Source organism: Erinaceus europaeus, chromosome 14 (assembly GCF_950295315.1).
Source record: "Erinaceus europaeus chromosome 14, mEriEur2.1, whole genome shotgun sequence".
In the NCBI taxonomy this organism is placed as follows: domain Eukaryota; kingdom Metazoa; phylum Chordata; class Mammalia; order Eulipotyphla; family Erinaceidae; genus Erinaceus; species Erinaceus europaeus.
In genome coordinates, this window is record NC_080175.1 from 26,339,873 (window position 1) to 26,356,945 (window position 17,073).

Consider the following 17,073-nt stretch of genomic DNA (forward strand, 5'->3'; position numbering starts at 1 on the left):
CTCTTTCTCTAGCCCCACGGTCTAGCTTGGGGATGGGGTGGGCAGCTGGTTCCAGATCCAAGAGTCACATTGGGGCTACTGTAAATTGGGGGGGGGCTGGGCCCCCCTCTTTCCCATGAGAATCCTTTATTTGCCCCAACTGAGGCATGGGGTGTTAAATAAGAACTGGAACAGGCAGGGTACTGTACAGAGAGGCCCAGGAAAGGGCTGGTCAGGGGTTGGGGATCAGTGCACCTGAGGCTGGGGGTGCCCATGGCAGAGCCCTCCCGGTGGCTCAGGGGGCGGGCCCAGCTTCTCTTCTGCCTCCTGTTCCACTGACTGGCTGCCGTATGCACTGTCCTCCTTGACCTCTGCTGGTAAGTGGACATAGGGAGTCAAAGACAGGCCTCCCACCCACCAGACCCAGATCCTCCTCCATGTAGGCCCCCCATACCTGTGCTGGGCAGCTTGTCCTGGGCCTCAGGGCCCCTCAGCAGCCTCACACCCTCCTCTAGGCCCATGTCAGACAAGGCATCCAACAGACCCGCCAAGTCCCCGCCAGCCAGCTGAGGAGAGGAAAGAAGGCTGAGTTATGTGCAGGGTGTGGGGTCAAGGGCCCAGGGCTGGGGATAGGAAGCTGGCATGGAGCAGGGATGTGCACCAGCTGACCTTGTAGCTACGCAGGAGGCTGCCACTGGGTGAGGCTGTCTTTCGGTATGTGTCCACTAGACTGCGCAGCCCCAGCCGTTCCGCCAGCTCTGACCAGCTGCCTTGGGCTCCTGGGCCATCCAGCAGGTGCTCCAGGTTCTGCAGGACTGTCTCCTCAAGTGGCAGCTCTGGTCCTGAGGGCATACGTACATGTTTCCCCCCAGAAGCCACTACGCTCCCACTGTAGCCTGACACACAAAGCAGGCCACCTCCCAAGGTCCTGGAGACCCTGTGAGGGGGTTGGTATGTGTCCTGGGATCTGGCCGTAGATAGGTAAAGGGCGCTCACCTGCGGGGCTGGGTGGGGTCAGGGGCGGGGCCATGGTGTCCTGAGCAGCAGTTAGCAGCAAGGTCCTCACCTGGGGAGACAGCACCAGCCTGTCTCCCATTCCAGCTCCCAGGCCCAGGTGGCAGGTACTCCAGACTCCACTGCTAAGCCCAGATGCCCTAGTCCCTGGTATTTCTAGTGCCAGACTGGCCTCACCTTGGTGCTGCGAGTGAGGTCAAGAGGTGTGTGGCCCCGGAAGCTGCTTGGAGGGTCCTCAGATCCCTCAGAATCGGAGTCACTGCCAGAGGTGGGGGGCGACGGCGGTGGGCACAACGGCTCCTCATTCTCTGTGTGTATGTCAGCTCCTGGAGAGAGATGCAGTCATGGGGAGACACCACAAGAGCCCAGAGTAAAGGTCACAAAGTAGGGAGAGTAGGAAGCACCATTTTTCCTTTCCACTCCTGTTCACAGGCCCAGAAGAGGCAACTTACCAGCCTTTAGAAGGAGACGGGTGAGTGTTGGAGAGCCCAGTCCGGCTGCCAGGTGCAGGGGTGTGTTTCCAGCAAAGGTGCGGGCATTTACATTGGCATGGAGCTGTGGGGGGGAGACGTATTTGATCACAGCACAGCCAACTGCTGCCTATCTCCTTGTACCATCACAGCCCTTGGTCCCACCTTGGTGACCAGGTGGGTGACCAGCCCCAGCTCTTCCATCTCTGTGGCCAGATGCAGGGCTGTCCGACCCCCCTGTCGCTCAGCTGCCTCCACTTCAGCCCCACTGTCCACCAGCAGATCCAAGCACTCAGGGCTTCGGGCACAGACTGCCAGGTGCACTGGGTACAGTCCTACGAACACAGGACAGCAGCCTGCAGCCGTGACCCCAAGGGGATCCCCAAGCCAGCTGACTGTGGCCCCCACCAGGTCCATACAGGATGAGGAACTCACCCTGGAAGTCAGGCACATGCAGCAGTTGGGACATGGTGGGCACCCCGCTCCACAGCAGGGTGCGCAGCATGTCAGGGGCACCAGCGCCTGCCCGCAGTGCCAGGTGTACTGCTGAGTCTCCGTGCCTGTCCAGCAGTCCAGGGTCTGCACCCACCTGCAGCAGGAAGCTCACCACTCTCGTCTGCCCAGTAATCACCGCCAGGTGCAGAGGTGTCTGGGGACACAGGCAGAGTGAGCCTGACCCACCTGCACCTAGACCCATATGCTCCTCAACCCCTAGCCCCTCACCAAGTGGAGGCCCTCACCTGGTGCAGGTGATTGGTGAGGTTGACGACGCCCAAGTGCCGGGCGTGATAGATGACATGGGCGATCTGCTCAATGACACTGGTCTGCCCGTGGATAATGGCCAGGTGCAACGGCCTGGGGGCGAGGGGGTTGAAGGAGATTCTGGCTAATGAGTCCAAACCCTACCACCTCCACAGCCTCCCCTCAAGAGTCCTGTGGAGCCCAGGTGTCTCCCAGGGAAGCGTGACATTTGGACTTAGTCCTTCAGCGCACTTCTTTATGTCATCAAGATAGTCTGTAAGTGTGTGTGTGTGGGTGTGTGTGTGTGTGGGTGGGTGGGTGGTGGTGGTGGTCGCCTTGCACAGAAGGGCACGGCAAAGGCCGCACTAGGGGCAGGTTTTGTATGCCTGGCTTTTTGCAGGTTCCCTTCCCTACTTAGATCTAGGTGGTGACCCTTCAGCCCTGTGAACCTTTCGGCCCGACCTCCCGCCCACCTACGTGTCTCCATTCTCGTCCTGAGCAGTCAGCAGGTGGCGCTGTCCAGCCAGCAGCGAGCGTGCGTCTGCGGTGACGCCGTAGTCGAGCAAGGCTCGGGCGCTGCGTCTCGCCAGGCCAAACAGGCGCGCATTGTACTCGCGGGCTGGGGGCGACAGGGGGGTGTGGGCGCGGGCTGGCCCCCTCCCTGAGTGTCACGACAGCACTGACCCTGGATCCGTACCTTGCTGCAGCTGCTCCTCGCCTGGCGCTTCGCTTGTTGGCGCCGCTTCCTCCCTGGCATCTACGCTGGGCGCGGCCATCTGCGCCCCGCCCCCGCCTCCCGGGTAGCAGCTCATGGGGGCCGCGCCCGACTGGTAGGGGTTGTAGGCGAAGGAGGAAGGGAAAAAGCCCAGACCACCACCTGCGGGTGCAGGCAGGGTTGTGAGGAGACCCAGGGATCTCCAGATTATTCTCACAACTTATTCTTCCCTCCTTCCCCCTTCCCATCACCAATTCCCCCTCACCTCCTCCAGCTCCTCCATAACCCCCAGCTGAGCCCCCGGAGCCTCCACCCATGTGAGAGCCACCCCCGAAGGGCTGGGAGAAGGTAGGCAAGGCTTTCCTTCGCTTCCGCTGCACCTCTTCTTTGTCTGGGGGTAGAGGGAAATGAGGTGTTAAAATCCCAACCCAGGCAGGAGGAGATAACATAATAGTCATACAAAAAGAAAAGATTGCCATGCCTCAGACTCCTAAGTCACAGGTTCAGCTCCCCCCCCCCCCAACTACATACACACCACCACCACAAGCCAGAGCTAAGCAGTGCTCTGATAAAAAGCAAACAATAAAACCCACTCAAGCCTCAAGAGCTCTGTCACCCATCCACCCCCAAGCCCTCACTTCCATTCCCCAGACCACCTCTTCCTGGGTCCTTTCCCACTCCTGACTTGACTCTTGGGTTCCCTGATTTGGCTCGTGGGACTCCCCACCTCCCCACACCCCCTGATCCTCGTTCCAGCTCTACCTTCCACCAGTGGGTAATAGGTGAACTGTTTGGAGTCTGAGACATCACCCCCACGCTTGCGTTTCAGCTGCAGGAACACAGTCACAGGGCGATCAATCTTCATCTTGTGATAGGGAGGTGTCCGAAATACAATGGCATACTGTGAGGTGAAACACAATGGCATGGGTGCCACTGAGGCCGTGGTCACCTGGTTTGACCTCCTGTCCTGGCCCTGGTGCTCATCTACCTGTTTGTGAACATCTGTGGGAGAGAAATCCCCAAAGGCCTGCCATCCATTCTCATCATCCTCGTAGAACCGAACCTCGATGTCATCTATAGGGAAGAGTGAAGTGTGGCTGTAGCCCCTAGTGACATCTTGGGGCCCACCTGCCCTGGCCCCCAGTGTTGCCACTTCACAGGTTCGGATCCCAGCCTCACCTTTCTGCACCTTGTCACAAAGCAGATAAATCTCATCTCCACCCCGTACAGAGCCAGCTGTCTTGTCCATTCGAGAAATCTTCAAGTTGGAGGCCCCAGGAGACTCTATGGAAGTGGGAGAGAGACTACTTGAGATGGTGTGACAGTGATACTCTCGTTACAGGACCAGGTGCTTTGTGCCATCATTTCAGCAACCCTAAGAGGCCTGGGCATTGCCTGTGCCTTTACTGAGCCAAGGCAGAAGGCACGTAGAGTGGGGAAATGACTGGTTCAGGTTCACTCAAGGAATACATGGCAGGGCCAAGTTCAAACCAGGCCTGTCTGACTACACAGCTGGAGATCTAGCCCTCCTCCATACTCCATCTGGCACCTACGCCTGACACCGAAGCTGGTCAGGATACTCACTGCTGTCGTGGATGGGCTGGGAAATGACTGGCTTCAGGGGCAGGGAGAAGGATCCATCACTGGCTCGCAGGAAGGCAGAGAAGCGCAGCCGCACAATGCTCAGGTCCATTACTTTCTTGAGCTCCTTGGCTTCCTGCTCCAGCTCACGGCGCTCAGCCTCTGAGCAGTGAGCACATATGTGACCCCTGGACTCCTCTGTCTTGATTGCTCCCTTATTCCCCTCCCAGAGGCCCCCTCCCTACCATACCTGTAAGGCCCTGTGGTCTGGAGCGAAGTCGCTGCCTCTGAAGCTTCTGTATCATGATCTCCATCATGTTCTTCTTGGTTACATGCAGGACCCCCAGGTTGTTAAATCTGAGTAGGAAGGAGGGGAGTTAAAGCCTTGCAGGCAGCTCATTTCTGCTGAGGTGCCCTCCCCATGGGGCGGGGGGGGGGGGTAATGACTCAACTCTACTTCCTCTAGGAAGTGTTTTGGGTTTTTACTTGGGCCCCTGGATTCTGGGGTCAACTCAAGTTTCTCCACTTGGACAGATGTTAAGCTTAGGTGGGCTGAAGCCTGGGACTGTTGGGCCTGGGGTAGGGGACACCTACTGGGCTGTCATGTCCTTGGGCCCCACAGAAACGGCGCAGACACCCAGGTCAGAGCACTGCTTGCCCACCAGACTGTGGGCGTGAGCACGAGGTGGGTCACTGTGAGTGACCAGGTCCACCTCAATCTTGGCTGGTCCCTCGTAGTTACAGATCTAGGCCAGAAGAGGTCTGTCAGTAGTGGCCTTGGACATCCAGCCCCCACACTCACCCTCCTGCACCCTTCCACTCACCTTGACAGTGGGGTAGGTCTTGCGGCCCTTCTCACTGGAGGCACCTGGCAGTCCTCCATGGGATGGGCCTTCACAGCCATATCGAAATCGGAAGCCCCGCTGAAGATCCCAAGACAGGGTGACACTGTGACCATGAGAGACCCCTTCCCATCCTCCCCACCCAGACAGCTGTGATCACATTAATTGGTTGTATCTGTCCTGAATTACAAGCATACCACTATGACCAGCAGTGGTCTACCATTCCAAACTGAAGTGGCCTCTGTGGTCAGTAATTGACACCCCTTCCCTGCCCTGCCACCACGCTACTGCTACCTTTCTCCCAAAGCCCAAGTCATCCTGCACCATACCTCCTACTCACTTACCTGCTTAGGCTGTTCCACAATCACCAGGTAGGGGCCGTCAGCTGGGGACAGAGAGGCCTTGATGAGCCAGGACCTCTAAACCCATTCCCCAGGCAAAGGGCACATGCTCCCAGTACCCACATACACACACACTGCGGGAGCTTGGGGAATTGACTCACTTGTCTCTGGGGCTGGTTCCTTGGGCTCCACGATGGATGGGTTGAATTTTAAGTCATCATACTCAATGATGCCATCCAGACCCTGGTTTGAGGACAGACTGGGGTAGCAGCTAATTCTAGACCCCTTCTTCCCCAGCCCCCCACTTTGCAGTCCCCAGTTAGTGCTCCCTCTCCCTTAAGAGCTTGCCTGTGGAAAGCAGTGTGCTGAAAGACAGACTGGCTGACAGACAAGCGGTGACCAGGAAGGCATTACAGGTGCTGGGGAGCAGAGGGAACTGGCAGACAGTCACTGGGGGGAGGGGAGAAGCCGGCTGACTTTCGAGACCAAGCGGCCTGACTCACCGGGTCGTAGCAACTGTCCATATTGCTGGGCTAGGCCCGGCTCTGTCTGGTGGCTTTGGCCGGTTCTGTTTTCCAGTTTCAGGCGCCCGCCTAAGGGTGGGGGATAGACAGGTCAAGAAGGGAGTATGGAAGAAAGGGGGGCTGTTCCAGATCTGGGGAGGCCTTATCTCCTCCAGCTGCCTGTCCAGGTGTATCGGGTGAAATCTGGCGGAGGACGGGACCCGTAGCTGGGCTGGGCAGGGCCCGGGAAGGGGCAGGAAAGTTAGAGCAGTTTAGGAAAGTCCCGAAAATACCAACGGGAGGCGGGGCCGGAGGGGGCGGGCCTGGAAATGACGCAACTGGCCACACCCTCATGGCGGGAGGGGCGCTAGCTCGCCACTTGTCTCCAGGAGCCGGCGGTCACTCTGCGGAGGGAGAGGCCGCTAGCCCCAGGAAGCCCTCCCTTGGGGGTTGGTCACCTCTTCCCTCCTGAGAAAGCAACGAGGACAGGAGGACTCAAGACTATGGGAGGCTCCTAGGCCGAGGCCAGACCTTCCTCCCGCCCCCACCCCACCCCCCACTAATGGAGCAACCTAGGGATTTTCTACCCCGAGGGAGGCCACGGCTGATTCAACCCGGGGGCTTTTGGGGGGACATTCCTGCTGTAGGAAGACCTCCTCTCTGAAGGGTTGTAGGCGGCCCTCCCTTCTCAGCGGGGGGGTGCTGCCTGAGAACGGGATTCTATGTGGGGCTGGTGGAGGAAAGGTGTCGCCTACTTGGGGTGGGCTTCTGTTTTCTCTCCCAGAAGCGTTGTAATGGCTGCAGAGTCCCACCCCAAACCTGCTCTGAGTGTTCTCGCCCCACAGCCCACAGTAGTGTACAATACATATGTGCGTGGTAAGCGTGTGTGCATGGCATGAGCAGGCTTGTGTAAGTGAGCATGTCTACAGAGGTGAAAAAGGGTTTTTTTGGTGTGGGCACAGGTCGGAGACTTTCCTTATGAAAGGGTGCGGGTGAACGTACCTTTTGAGTTTGTGCAAGAAGGCGTGGATACGGCACCTGAGCACCGGTGGGCGTGTTTACGTGTGTGAGTCTGAGCACGGCCTGCACTGTGCACACAGCGCGAGTGTCACAAGTATGCAGAGAGAGAGAGGGAGAGAGAGAAAGAGTGTGTGTGTGTGTGTGTGTGTGTGTGTGTGTGTGTGTACACACACCAGCCGCGCACCGGCTCTGGGGCTAGGGCTGGGGCTGGAGCTGTGCCTGTGATCGGCCGTCCTCCCACCTTTCCCCGTGCCCACGCCAGGGTCTGAACCCGGCCACTCACCGCGGCCGCGGCTCCGGTTTCGGCTTCTCTCCCAGTCTGAACCAGCTCGGACGGGGTCGCGACTCCACTCTGGCCACCAGGCCTCCCAACCGGGAAAGCCCCTTCGGCGCCCCCAGGAGGGGGGAATTCCCGTGACGTTCCCGTGCGTCACGCCTCACGCCGATTTTCATTGGTTGAAAGTTTAACTCCCTGCCGGGAGCAGCCAATCGGAGACTACTTAGGCGCGCCCCTTAAAGGAGCGAGATTCGCCCAGCACCTAGGCCAGGCAGTCAGCCTGAGGGTCAGCGGGGTGCAAGCTCTGGCCGCTGGTGAGTCTAGAGGAGGTTCCTGACCCCGGCGCCATGCCCTGGCGGAGAACCCCAGCTGCGGTCTCATCTACCCAAGCCTGTCCCACACGATAGCGGTCCCCGCTGCGCCTCGGCTTAAGCGGCGCCTAGTTGTTGGTCACCTCTACAGCGGGGAACCCCAGGGGGAAGCTGGCAGGCCCCAGCTCTCCGGTCCCCGGAGCAAGCGGGGCCCCACTGCCGGGAAGAGCTGAGGGAAGAGGAAGGAAGTGGAACTTGCGGTCGGTACCAGGACGCCATCTGGCGGCTTTCTTGGAGCCGCAAGTAGACTCTAACTCTAGTTATCTCTTGGTCTTGGTCGTGGAACCAGAAACAATACGCACCGGTAAGAAGACAGTGACAAAGGTTTTCTTCTTCAGTTTTAGAAAAAGAATTACCGGAATTGGGCTTAGGACCTCATGCCTGATTATTTAATGTTTTACCCACTGTGCCACCTCCCAAGATGCTGTGGCAAGAGTTTATTTATTTATTTATTTTTAACCAGAGCACTGTTTAGCTTAGGCTTATGGTGGTGCTGGTGATTGAACCTGGGCGCTTCAGAGCCTCAGGCTTAAAAGTCATTGCATAACCATTGTACTATCTCCCCAGCCTGGCAAGAGTTTTCTATGTATCAGTAGTTTTCCTGGAAGCTTCTCTGATGAGATGACATTTGGACAAAGACTTGAATGAGTGAGGGAGAGAGCTGTATGGATATATAGAGGAAGACCATTTAGGTGGAGGGATCAGCTTTGTTAAAAGTCTGATATGACTGTGTTTGGTATGTTTGAGAACAGCATGGTTAGGGAGGTAGGATAAAGAAAGAACTTTACATTTTATTCTGAAGGACATTAGACAACCAATAGGGTTATGAGCAGTGGAGTTAAATCAATACTTTTTATTTTATTTTATTTTAAAGATCTGCTTGGCTAAGTATGGACAGTAGAACGTAGTAACAATGGATCTAGAATGAAGTAGAGCCAACTGTTCATTAGATGATGGCTTAGACTTGGGTAAGGGTGTTGAGAAGTTATCAAGTTCTAGATAGATTTGAAAGCAGCAACAAGACTTACTGAATGACTGGTTGTAGGATGTGAAAAAATAGGTTTCTGGCAATAAGAATTCCAAGAATGGAGTTGTCTTTTGGTATAGGGCAGACCAGGTGAGGAGCAAATCTGTAATGAAGAATTTTATTATTTATTTATTTTTAAATTTTTCTATATTTATTTATTTATTTATTCCCTTTTGTTGCCCTTGTTCTTTTATTGCTGTAGTTATTATTATTGTTGTCATTACTGTTGGATAGGACAGAGAGAAATGGAGAAAGGAGGGGAAGACAGAGAGGGGGAGAGAAGGCTAGACACCTGCAGACCTGCTTCACCGCCTGTGAAGCGACTCCCCTGCAGGTGAGGAGCCAGGGCTCCAACCGTGGTCCTTACACTGGTCCTTGGACTTTGTGCCACCTGCGCTTAACCCGCTGCGCTACAGCCTGACTCCCTGTAATGAAGAATTTTTCCTAAGTTTGTTATACTTGAAAACCTGTAAGGTATTTAAGTAGAGATGTTGAGGGGAAGTTGGGCATAGTTAATGCACTAAGTTTATTTAAAGTCTGGGGAGAGGGGGCTGAGGAGACAGCATAATGGTTATGCAAAAGACTTTCATGTATGAGGCTTTTGAGGCCCCTGGCTCAATCTCCAGCACCACCATGAGCCAGAGCTGAGCAGTGCTCTGCTCTCTAATTAAAATGGGGTGGGTGGGGGAATGGACGGACTGGAAGATGTCTCACCCAGTAGAGCACACACTACCACTGTTGTGACCCCAACAGGAGTTTGGGATTATTAGCATAGGAATGATGTCAGCCTGAGAAGGTGCTCCAGAGAAGGGAATGCATTTGGAGCAGGTCACTCTCTTTGGCTGCTGCTGCTTCTCCTGGTCAGAAGCATCTCGGTGGAGGTGCTCCAGGTATCTGGAATGGCTACTTCTCCTGGGAACTGAATGCAGGTGACTGACTCTGTTAGCCACTAAACTTTTTTTTTTTTAATATTTATTTATTTATTCCCTTTCTGTTGCCCTTGTTTTATTGTTGTTGTTATTGACACCTGCAGACCTGCTGCACCGCTTGTGAAGTGACTCTTCAGCAGGTGGGGAGCCAGGGGCTCGAACCGGGATCCTTACACTTGCACTTTGGGCCATCTGCTGGGCTACTGCAGATAAACTTAAAAAAAAATTATTTATTCCCTTTTGTTGCCCTTGTTGTTTTCTTGTTGATGTTATTGATGTTGTTGTTGTTGGATAGGACAGAGAGAAATGGAGAGAGGAGGGGAAGACAGAAAGGGGGAGAGAAAGATAGACACCTGCAGACCTGCTTCACCTTTTGTGAAAAGACTTCCCTGCAGGTGGGGAGCCGGAAGCTCGAACCGGGATTATTACGCCGGTCCTTGCGCTTTGCGCCACCTGCGCTTAACTCACTGTGCTACCACCTGGCTCCCAGCTGGTAAACTTTTAAGACCCCTCTACAACAATTATTTACCTTTTGGGACTAAACTTTTTATAACTATACTCAGACTTTATGGACTTAGCGTACTCTTTTTTTTTTTTTTTTGCTTTGCGTTTCTACTTCTTCTTTTTTTTTTTTTTACATGCATAACATTTCCCAGATTCCCATTTAGCAATACAACCCCCACTATTTCATTCATCATTTTTCATGGACCTGTATTCTCCCCACCCACCCACCCACCCACCCCAGAGTCTTTTACTTTGGTGTAATACTCCAATTCCATTTCAGGTTCGACTTGTGTTTTCTTTTCTAATCTTGTTTTTCAACTTCGGCCTGAGAGTGAGATCATCCCATATTCAACCTTCTGTTTCTGACTTATTTCACTCAACATGATTTTTTCAAGGTCCATCCAAGATCGGCTGAAAACGGTGAAGTCACCATTTTTTACAGCTGAGTAGTATTCCATTGTGTATATATACCACAACTTGCTCAGCCACTCATCTGTTGTTGGACACCTGGGTGGACTTAGCGTACTCTTAACCCCTGGTGATAATTGCTTATTTTGTGTATCTAAAATATATGTCCTATACTTTTATAGTGCCCTTATAAACCTCTATTTTGCTTTACCTTAAATGAAACTGCTTATTTGCAGCACCTAGATAAATGTTTGTCTTTTACCTGGTTCACCCAAATAAACCCTCTATTGTTTAAACCTGTTCTCAACTCCCCCGCTGTGAATCCTTAAGCGCCTTCTAAATTAAAGTTTCAACATACCACCAACAAGGAGTTGGTTGGGTTCAAGCCCCCAGCCACCACATGGGAACACCCGCACAGAGGAAGCTTCACAAGTGGTGTAGTGGTGCTGTTTTTTCCTCACTCTCTCTGCCCCTCTCACTGAATATATATATTCCACTCCATTGGTGTAGGCATGAAGCCCCAGGGGGAGAAAACAAAACTCACAGAAAAGTCTCGAGTGGACAAGCAGCATTATGAACCAGAAGTGACTTGAGTGTAGAGTGTAGAAAAAAGAACTGGGGAGAAGGACTGAATGTTGAGCAGCTGTGGAATGGCTCAGATAGAGCACTGGACTTTCACGTCTGAGGTTTTGGGTTCAATCCCCAACACTTGCATGTACTGGAGGTGGTACTTGTCTCTCTTTTCCTCGTGTGCAACTCTCACTCATATATAATGAAAATAACTTTTTTAAAAAGAAAGAACTGAGTCCTGGGCCAATCTAATGTTGAGGAGCCAATAAAGAAAACCAAAAAGGGGTGGCCAGTGAGGTGGAGGAGAAACAAGAAAATACTAGAGTCCTAGAGCCAGCTGAGGAAGTATTTCAAGGAATGGATGCACTGTTTGCTAGAACTAGTTTCTTTTCCTCAACTGAAGCCCAAGGACCAAAAGGTTCTGCTCTCACACAGCCACAATGAACTCTGAACCAAGGTAAAATACCCAAATTCTTAGTTGTTCCTAGCACCTCTGAGGAGTCGGGGGAGGGGGAAGGTATGTGCTTATTATAGTTAATTTTGTAATTCATCCTTCTGCTTTTTTGTGCTTAGAAAACTCACATTTGGGTTGGGTGGGGGTAGACCTGGTTGAGTGCACATGTTACCATGTGCACAGACCCAGATTCAAGCCCATGATCCCCACATGTGGGGGGGAAGCTTCATGAGCAGCCGTATTAGAAGTCTCTTCCTCCCCACCCCCATATTTCCCCTTCCCTCTCAATTTTTTTTTTTTTTTTTTTTTTTTACCAGAGCACTGTTCAGCTCTGGCTTATGGTGGTGTGGGGGACTGAACCTGGGACTTTGGAGCCTCAGGCATGAGAGTCTGTTTGCATAACCATTATGCTATCTACCCTCCGCCCCCCCCCCCCCCCCCCCGCCTCAATTTTTCTCTGGTCTGTCAAATGAAAAAAATAAAAAAGGAAAAAAAAAAAGTAAAGAAGGAAGAAAACTCACATTCATTCTTGGTTGTCTGCATCTCTTTCTGGTTTCTAGTGAATTTCTGGTTCACTACATCATAGCCTTTGTCTTCATATGCTCAACGTTTTCTTATAAAAATGTTATAGAAATAGGGTGAGGAAGATAGTATAATGGTTATGCTAACAGATTCTCATGTTTGAGGCTACAAGGACTCGGGTTCAATCCCCCACACCACCATAAACCAGAGCTGAATAGTGCTCTGGTAAAAAAAAAAAAGTTATAGAAAATGTATATAGATTTAAGGAGTTCTGTCCTTCCCCCCATCCCCTGACTTTTCAATTGGAGAAAGTCTCACAAGAAAGACCAGACAGGGGTGGGGGTGAAACAGGACAGTGGGAGATAGCTAAAGCTGACAGCCAAGTGTGAAGTCCCAGGTTTCAGCCCTGGCATCAAATGGGAAAACAGGGACAAAACAAAGCAACATCCCTTGGGGAAGCTGCACAGACGGTTAATGCATTGACTACTGACACATAAAGTTGCTTCAGTGATGTTACTTTTTCATGTTAGGGTCTTAGCTCTCTGACTTCTTCCTGACTTACTGAAATCTATCTAAGTTCTTGGAGAAATCATTAAGATCAGTATTCCCCACAAGATATATATATTCTTTTCTGACACTTGCTCATCAACAAACCATTCTTCCCTTTTGGTTAGCAATAAGGCCTGAGGGACCAGATGGTGGCACACCCAGCTAAGTACAGGTTAACAGTGCTCAAGAACCCAGGTTCAGGGCCCCACCCCCCATCTGCAGGGAGAGAGCTTCATGAGTAGTGACTCAGTGCAGGTGTCTCTGCTCCTCTTTCCCTTCTCAATTTGTCTAAAAAAAAAAAAAAAAGAATTAAGACTCCCTTGCCTTCTACACTGTCAACAATACATGTGTATGTATCAGGGGTTCTTTCTATAACAGAATGAGACTTCCAACAAATGTCTTTGATGCTTAGTGAGGGTCAGTTTGCAATCACTTCAGCTTCTTTCCTATTATCTGCAGACCAACAGAAGAACACACACTAGTCAAATTCCTTCGCTCATAAGATGCCTTCAGACTTCATTACTGTAGCCAACACTGCCCCTCCTCCCCCCAGGGAAACACCTGGAAGCTTCTCAAGGCAGAGACTGTGGGGTTCAGGAAAAAAAAATCAGAATAGGGAGTCGGGCTGTAGCGCAGCGGGTTAAGCGCAGGTGGCGCAAAGCACAAGGACCCGCATAAGGATCCCGGTTCGAACCCCGGCTCCCCACCTGCAGGGGAGTCGCTTCACAGGTGGTGAAGCAGGTCTGCAGGTGTCTATCTTTCTCTCCCCCTCTCTCCATTTCTCTCTGTCCTATCCAACAACGATGACAACAACAATAATAACTACAACAATAAAACAAGGGCAACAAAAGGGAATAAATAAATTAAATATAAAAAAAAAAATCAGAATATAGTTGAAGCCAGTGGTCCTGGCATCTATTGGCCTATAATTCGGACTTTTTTTTTGCACTTGCACAGAAAAGTGCAATTATTCTCCTAGATTTCCGAGAGGCAGAGAAAGACAAGGTCTGTATTTGGCACAGAAACCTGGCTTAAGGGGTGAGGCAGTGGTGCACCTGTTTAAGCGCACATACTACAGTGCCCAAGGACCAGAGTTCAAGCCCCTGGCCTCACCTGCAGGGGGAAAGCTTCATGAGTGGTGAAATAGAGCTGCAGGTGGCTGTCTCTCTCCCTCTGTAGCTCCTCTCTCAATTTCTCTCTGTCTCTATCCAATAATAAAGGAAATTTAAGAAAAAATAGGAAATTAAATTTCCTTTATAAAAAAGAAAGAAAGGGGGTCGGGCGGTGGCACAGTGGGTTAAGCGCATGTGGTGCAAAGCGCAAAGACCGGCGTAAGGATCCCAGTTCGAGCCCCCAGCTCCCCACCTGCAGGGGAGTCGCTTCACAGGCGGTGAAGCAGGTCTGCAGGTGTCTATCTTTCTCTCCCCCACTCTGTCTTCCCCTCCTCTCTCCATTTCTCTCTGTCCTATCCAACAACGAATAGCATCAACAAGGGCAATAATAATAACCACAACGAGGCTACAACAACAAGGGCAACAAAAGGGGGAAAAATGGCCTCCAGGAGCGGTGGATCCGTGGTGCAGGCACCAAGCCCAGCAATAACCCTGGAGGAAAAAAAAAAAAAGAAAAAGGTGCCAGGTGGTGGCGCACCTGGTTGAGCGCACATGTTACAATGAGCAAGGACCCAGGTTAGAGCCCCCAGTCCCCACCTGGAGGGGGAAAGCTTTGCAAGTGGTGAAGTCTCTCTCCCTCTCTGTCACCCCCTTCCCTCTTGATTTCTGGCTGTCTCTATCCAATAAATAAAGATTAAAAAAAAAAACTTGGCTTGACTGAAATTCTTGGGACAAAGAAAAGGAGCAGGGCTGATGAGAAACCTCAGGTCTCATGTCTGTATTTTTCCACATCGAGCTGCTTCCAAGGTTCACCTTGTCTCTGATACCTGTCTCAGATGTCCCCTTTGGAGAAATTAGGGAAGGGGCAACTGTTCCTAAGCCCTTGACATGCCCCTGGTGACCAGGGTGTATTGCTGTGGTGGTGGCATCAGCAGTGGTGAGGGAATTCCAACCCTTGTCCTGGTATCTCGCTGGCTGGTGGCCAGCCACATGAGCTATTGGTAGGTTCTGCCTCACTTCTATTTGTGCAAGATCCATGCCCTGGTTTTACTCATAAGAGCAAGAAGGAAACCAAAGGGAAAGGCAGTGGTTGGTACTAATACATTTTATTACATCATAAAAAGTCCACTGTTATCCTGTCTTTTTCCATATATACATGCTCCTTTGGGCAACCCCCCTGGTAAGCCCCACTTGCCCACCCTCCATGGTGCCAATTAACTCTCCACATTGACCAACTAATTCATAAAAGAGGAAGACCTGGAGGAGGTGGCTCAGGGCTGATGGGAGTTGGGATGGAAGAGGGAAACAAAGTGCAGAGTGGTTGGCTTGGTTCTCAAGGCCTGCCCGTGGGTTGGAGGGTGGGCACTGCAGGGAGGACACGATGACGCCCCCCCCCCCGAGCTGCCAGGCTGTTGGTGACACCTGAGTGTGTTCTCAGGTTGTACCCCAAAGGGAATGGAGAGCAGAGGAGGAAGAGGGTCCTGCAGCCTAATTCTGCGTCCCCAAAGGGGCTGTAGAGTTCTTGTCTTCAGGTCCCGCTTTAACTAGCAGAGACAGCAGCTTGGGTTGGGCCTAAAACGTTTTGTGGCCCCAGGACAGCTGGGGTATAGGGGGTGTGGAAAGTCTGGCAAGAAGTATTGGTCCTGGTCTGAGGGGCCTTAGTTGACTTCAGAGGTGGGCATGGGGTCTGTGGGGCGGGGTGTGGCCAGCAGGGGCACAGGTGAGGTGGCTTCGATGAGAGCAGGGTTGAGGATGATGGGCAGAGTCATGGGTGGCACACCCACCTGCAGTGGGGAGGTCAGGGGCTGCAGAATCAGTGGGGGCTGAGCCAGGGCTGGAGGTCCATCTGGGGTAGGGCTTAGCCTGCTGGGGCTAGAGGCCACTGGTGATCCAGGTCCAGGGGCCTCAGACTTCTCAAAGTCTGTAAGAGAGAAACGTTGTTGTAGTCAGAGTCCCTCCCACTCCCCAGCTGGTTTACCAGACCTGCTTCTCTTCCCTATTTCTGTGGGCTGAGGACCCCTCCCAGGACAAAGAGTAGGGCATCTCCCCTACTTCTTCTTCCTTTGCTATATCTCTAGTCAGTGAATTTTAGTCTGATTTTGGTTAGAATTGCTGAAGAGTAATCTCTCCACATTCATTTTAAGTACCTATCACAGTCTTCTCTTTACAGACTTAAAAATTTCAAGCAGGGTTGGGGGTGGGCCGGGCAGTAGTGCAATGGGGTAAGTGCATATGGTGCAAAGCACAAGGACCAGTTCAAGGATCCTGGCTTGAGCCCCTGGCTCCCCACCTGCAGGGGGGTTGCTTCATGGGTAGTGAAGCAGGTCTGCAGGGGTCTGTCTTTCTCTCCCCCTCTCTGTCTTCCCCTCTTTTCTCCATTTCTCTCTGTCCTATCCAACAACAACAGCAATGGCAACAACAACCAGGGCAACAAAATGGGAAAAATGGCCTCCAGGAGCAGTGGATTCATAGCGAGGCACCCAAGCCCCAGCAATAACCCTGGAGGCAGAAAACAAACTCAAGCAGGAAGCTTATAGCAGTTTATCTGGTGCTGCTGTTTCCAATGGAAGAGTGGTTAAACAGGATTCTTGGGTCTTCTACTTCCTCGAGTGCAGAGCTTTTGCTCAGGAACAATCTCAGATTACCTGGGACCTCTACACCCCATAGGTGAGTTTTCAGGGACTCACCTATGGCCCCCAGCTCAGAGGGCATCTCTGGGGGAGGTGGATGGCCGGGTATCCTCGTGTCACCAGCAGCTGGTGTCAGATGGGCTGAGGCCAGAGGTTTTGGGGCATGAGGTTCCATGGGCATGGGGTCTGAAGGAAGGCAAAGAATCCAGATGGCAGCTCTAATGCTTTCTTTTAAGTAGAACTCTGGCTCCCCACCAGTCTTCCCACCCACTGAGGGCAGAGGACCTAGTTAGCCCTAGAGCTTCTTTGATGGAGCTAAGCTGAGCTCCCTACCCTGAATGACAGTCTGCTTGAAGAGCTCATCTCGTAGGTAGGGCAGAAAACAGTCAATACGCTCCCAGGTGATCTCCCAGAGGGCTGAGGGGCTGCCTCCTCGGGCATCTGCACTGTGGAAAATTGCTGCTGTGTCCATCACCAGGAGCATATTCTTCAGAGATTCGGGGATGGCCTCTAA

The 17,073-nt window shown here is 52.4% G+C and overlaps 2 protein-coding genes and 1 long non-coding RNA gene across 13 annotated transcripts in view; 1 reads left to right on the forward strand and 2 right to left on the reverse strand.

Moving 5' to 3' along the window:
* Window positions 1–64: 64 nt before the first annotated feature.
* Window positions 65–7,646, reverse strand: NFKB2 (nuclear factor kappa B subunit 2). 2 transcript variants are annotated; one of them, XM_007530800.3, is made up of 23 exons: window positions 7,490–7,646; window positions 6,187–6,276; window positions 5,845–5,926; window positions 5,687–5,727; window positions 5,325–5,423; window positions 5,095–5,246; window positions 4,751–4,857; window positions 4,504–4,662; window positions 4,099–4,203; window positions 3,908–3,993; window positions 3,682–3,820; window positions 3,185–3,310; window positions 2,902–3,081; window positions 2,682–2,823; window positions 2,204–2,318; window positions 1,899–2,112; window positions 1,629–1,798; window positions 1,446–1,548; window positions 1,171–1,319; window positions 976–1,045; window positions 649–821; window positions 434–545; window positions 65–353 (listed from the first exon to the last, which is right to left on the reverse strand). In XM_007530800.3, the coding sequence occupies exons 2-23, from the start codon at window positions 6,205–6,207 to the stop codon at window positions 226–228; spliced, it is 2,673 nt and encodes an 890-aa protein (XP_007530862.1). In that variant the 5' UTR covers window positions 6,208–6,276; window positions 7,490–7,646; the 3' UTR covers window positions 65–225. The 2 variants fall into 2 exon arrangements, with proteins under 2 accessions (XP_007530862.1, XP_007530870.1); XM_007530808.3 differs by having other exon boundaries at window positions 65–350; window positions 7,490–7,645.
* On the forward strand, window positions 1,044–2,712 carry LOC132532763 (uncharacterized). Its single transcript, XR_009544683.1, has 3 exons — window positions 1,044–1,196; window positions 1,426–2,480; window positions 2,605–2,712. It is a non-coding gene; the product is annotated as an uncharacterized LOC132532763 (long non-coding RNA).
* A 7,844-nt stretch (window positions 7,647–15,490) lies between the features above and the next one.
* GBF1 (golgi brefeldin A resistant guanine nucleotide exchange factor 1) overlaps window positions 15,491–17,073 on the reverse strand; it is a 183,975-nt gene continuing 182,392 nt past the window's right edge. For all 10 annotated transcript variants that reach the window (XM_007530831.3, XM_060171430.1, XM_060171431.1 and 7 more), the window contains 3 exons: window positions 16,893–17,073; window positions 16,617–16,745; window positions 15,491–15,850 (listed from right to left, as the gene is read on the reverse strand). In XM_007530831.3, the coding sequence (XP_007530893.2) occupies window positions 15,588–15,850; window positions 16,617–16,745; window positions 16,893–17,073 (573 nt within the window). In that variant the 3' untranslated portion in view covers window positions 15,491–15,587. The remainder of the gene's footprint in view (window positions 15,851–16,616; window positions 16,746–16,892) is intronic.

Bases quoted from the DNA above. Each gene is read 5' to 3' on its own strand.
- NFKB2 (XM_007530800.3), bottom strand. From the start codon at position 6,207: ATGGACAGTTGCTACGACCCG. The intron at 4,663-4,750 runs GTATGGTAGGGA...CTCACTGCTCAG, and splicing joins CAGACCACAGGGCCTTACAG to AGGCTGAGCGCCGTGAGCTG. The intron at 822-975 runs GTGAGCGCCCTT...GTATGCCCTCAG, and splicing joins GACCCCACCCAGCCCCGCAG to GACCAGAGCTGCCACTTGAG.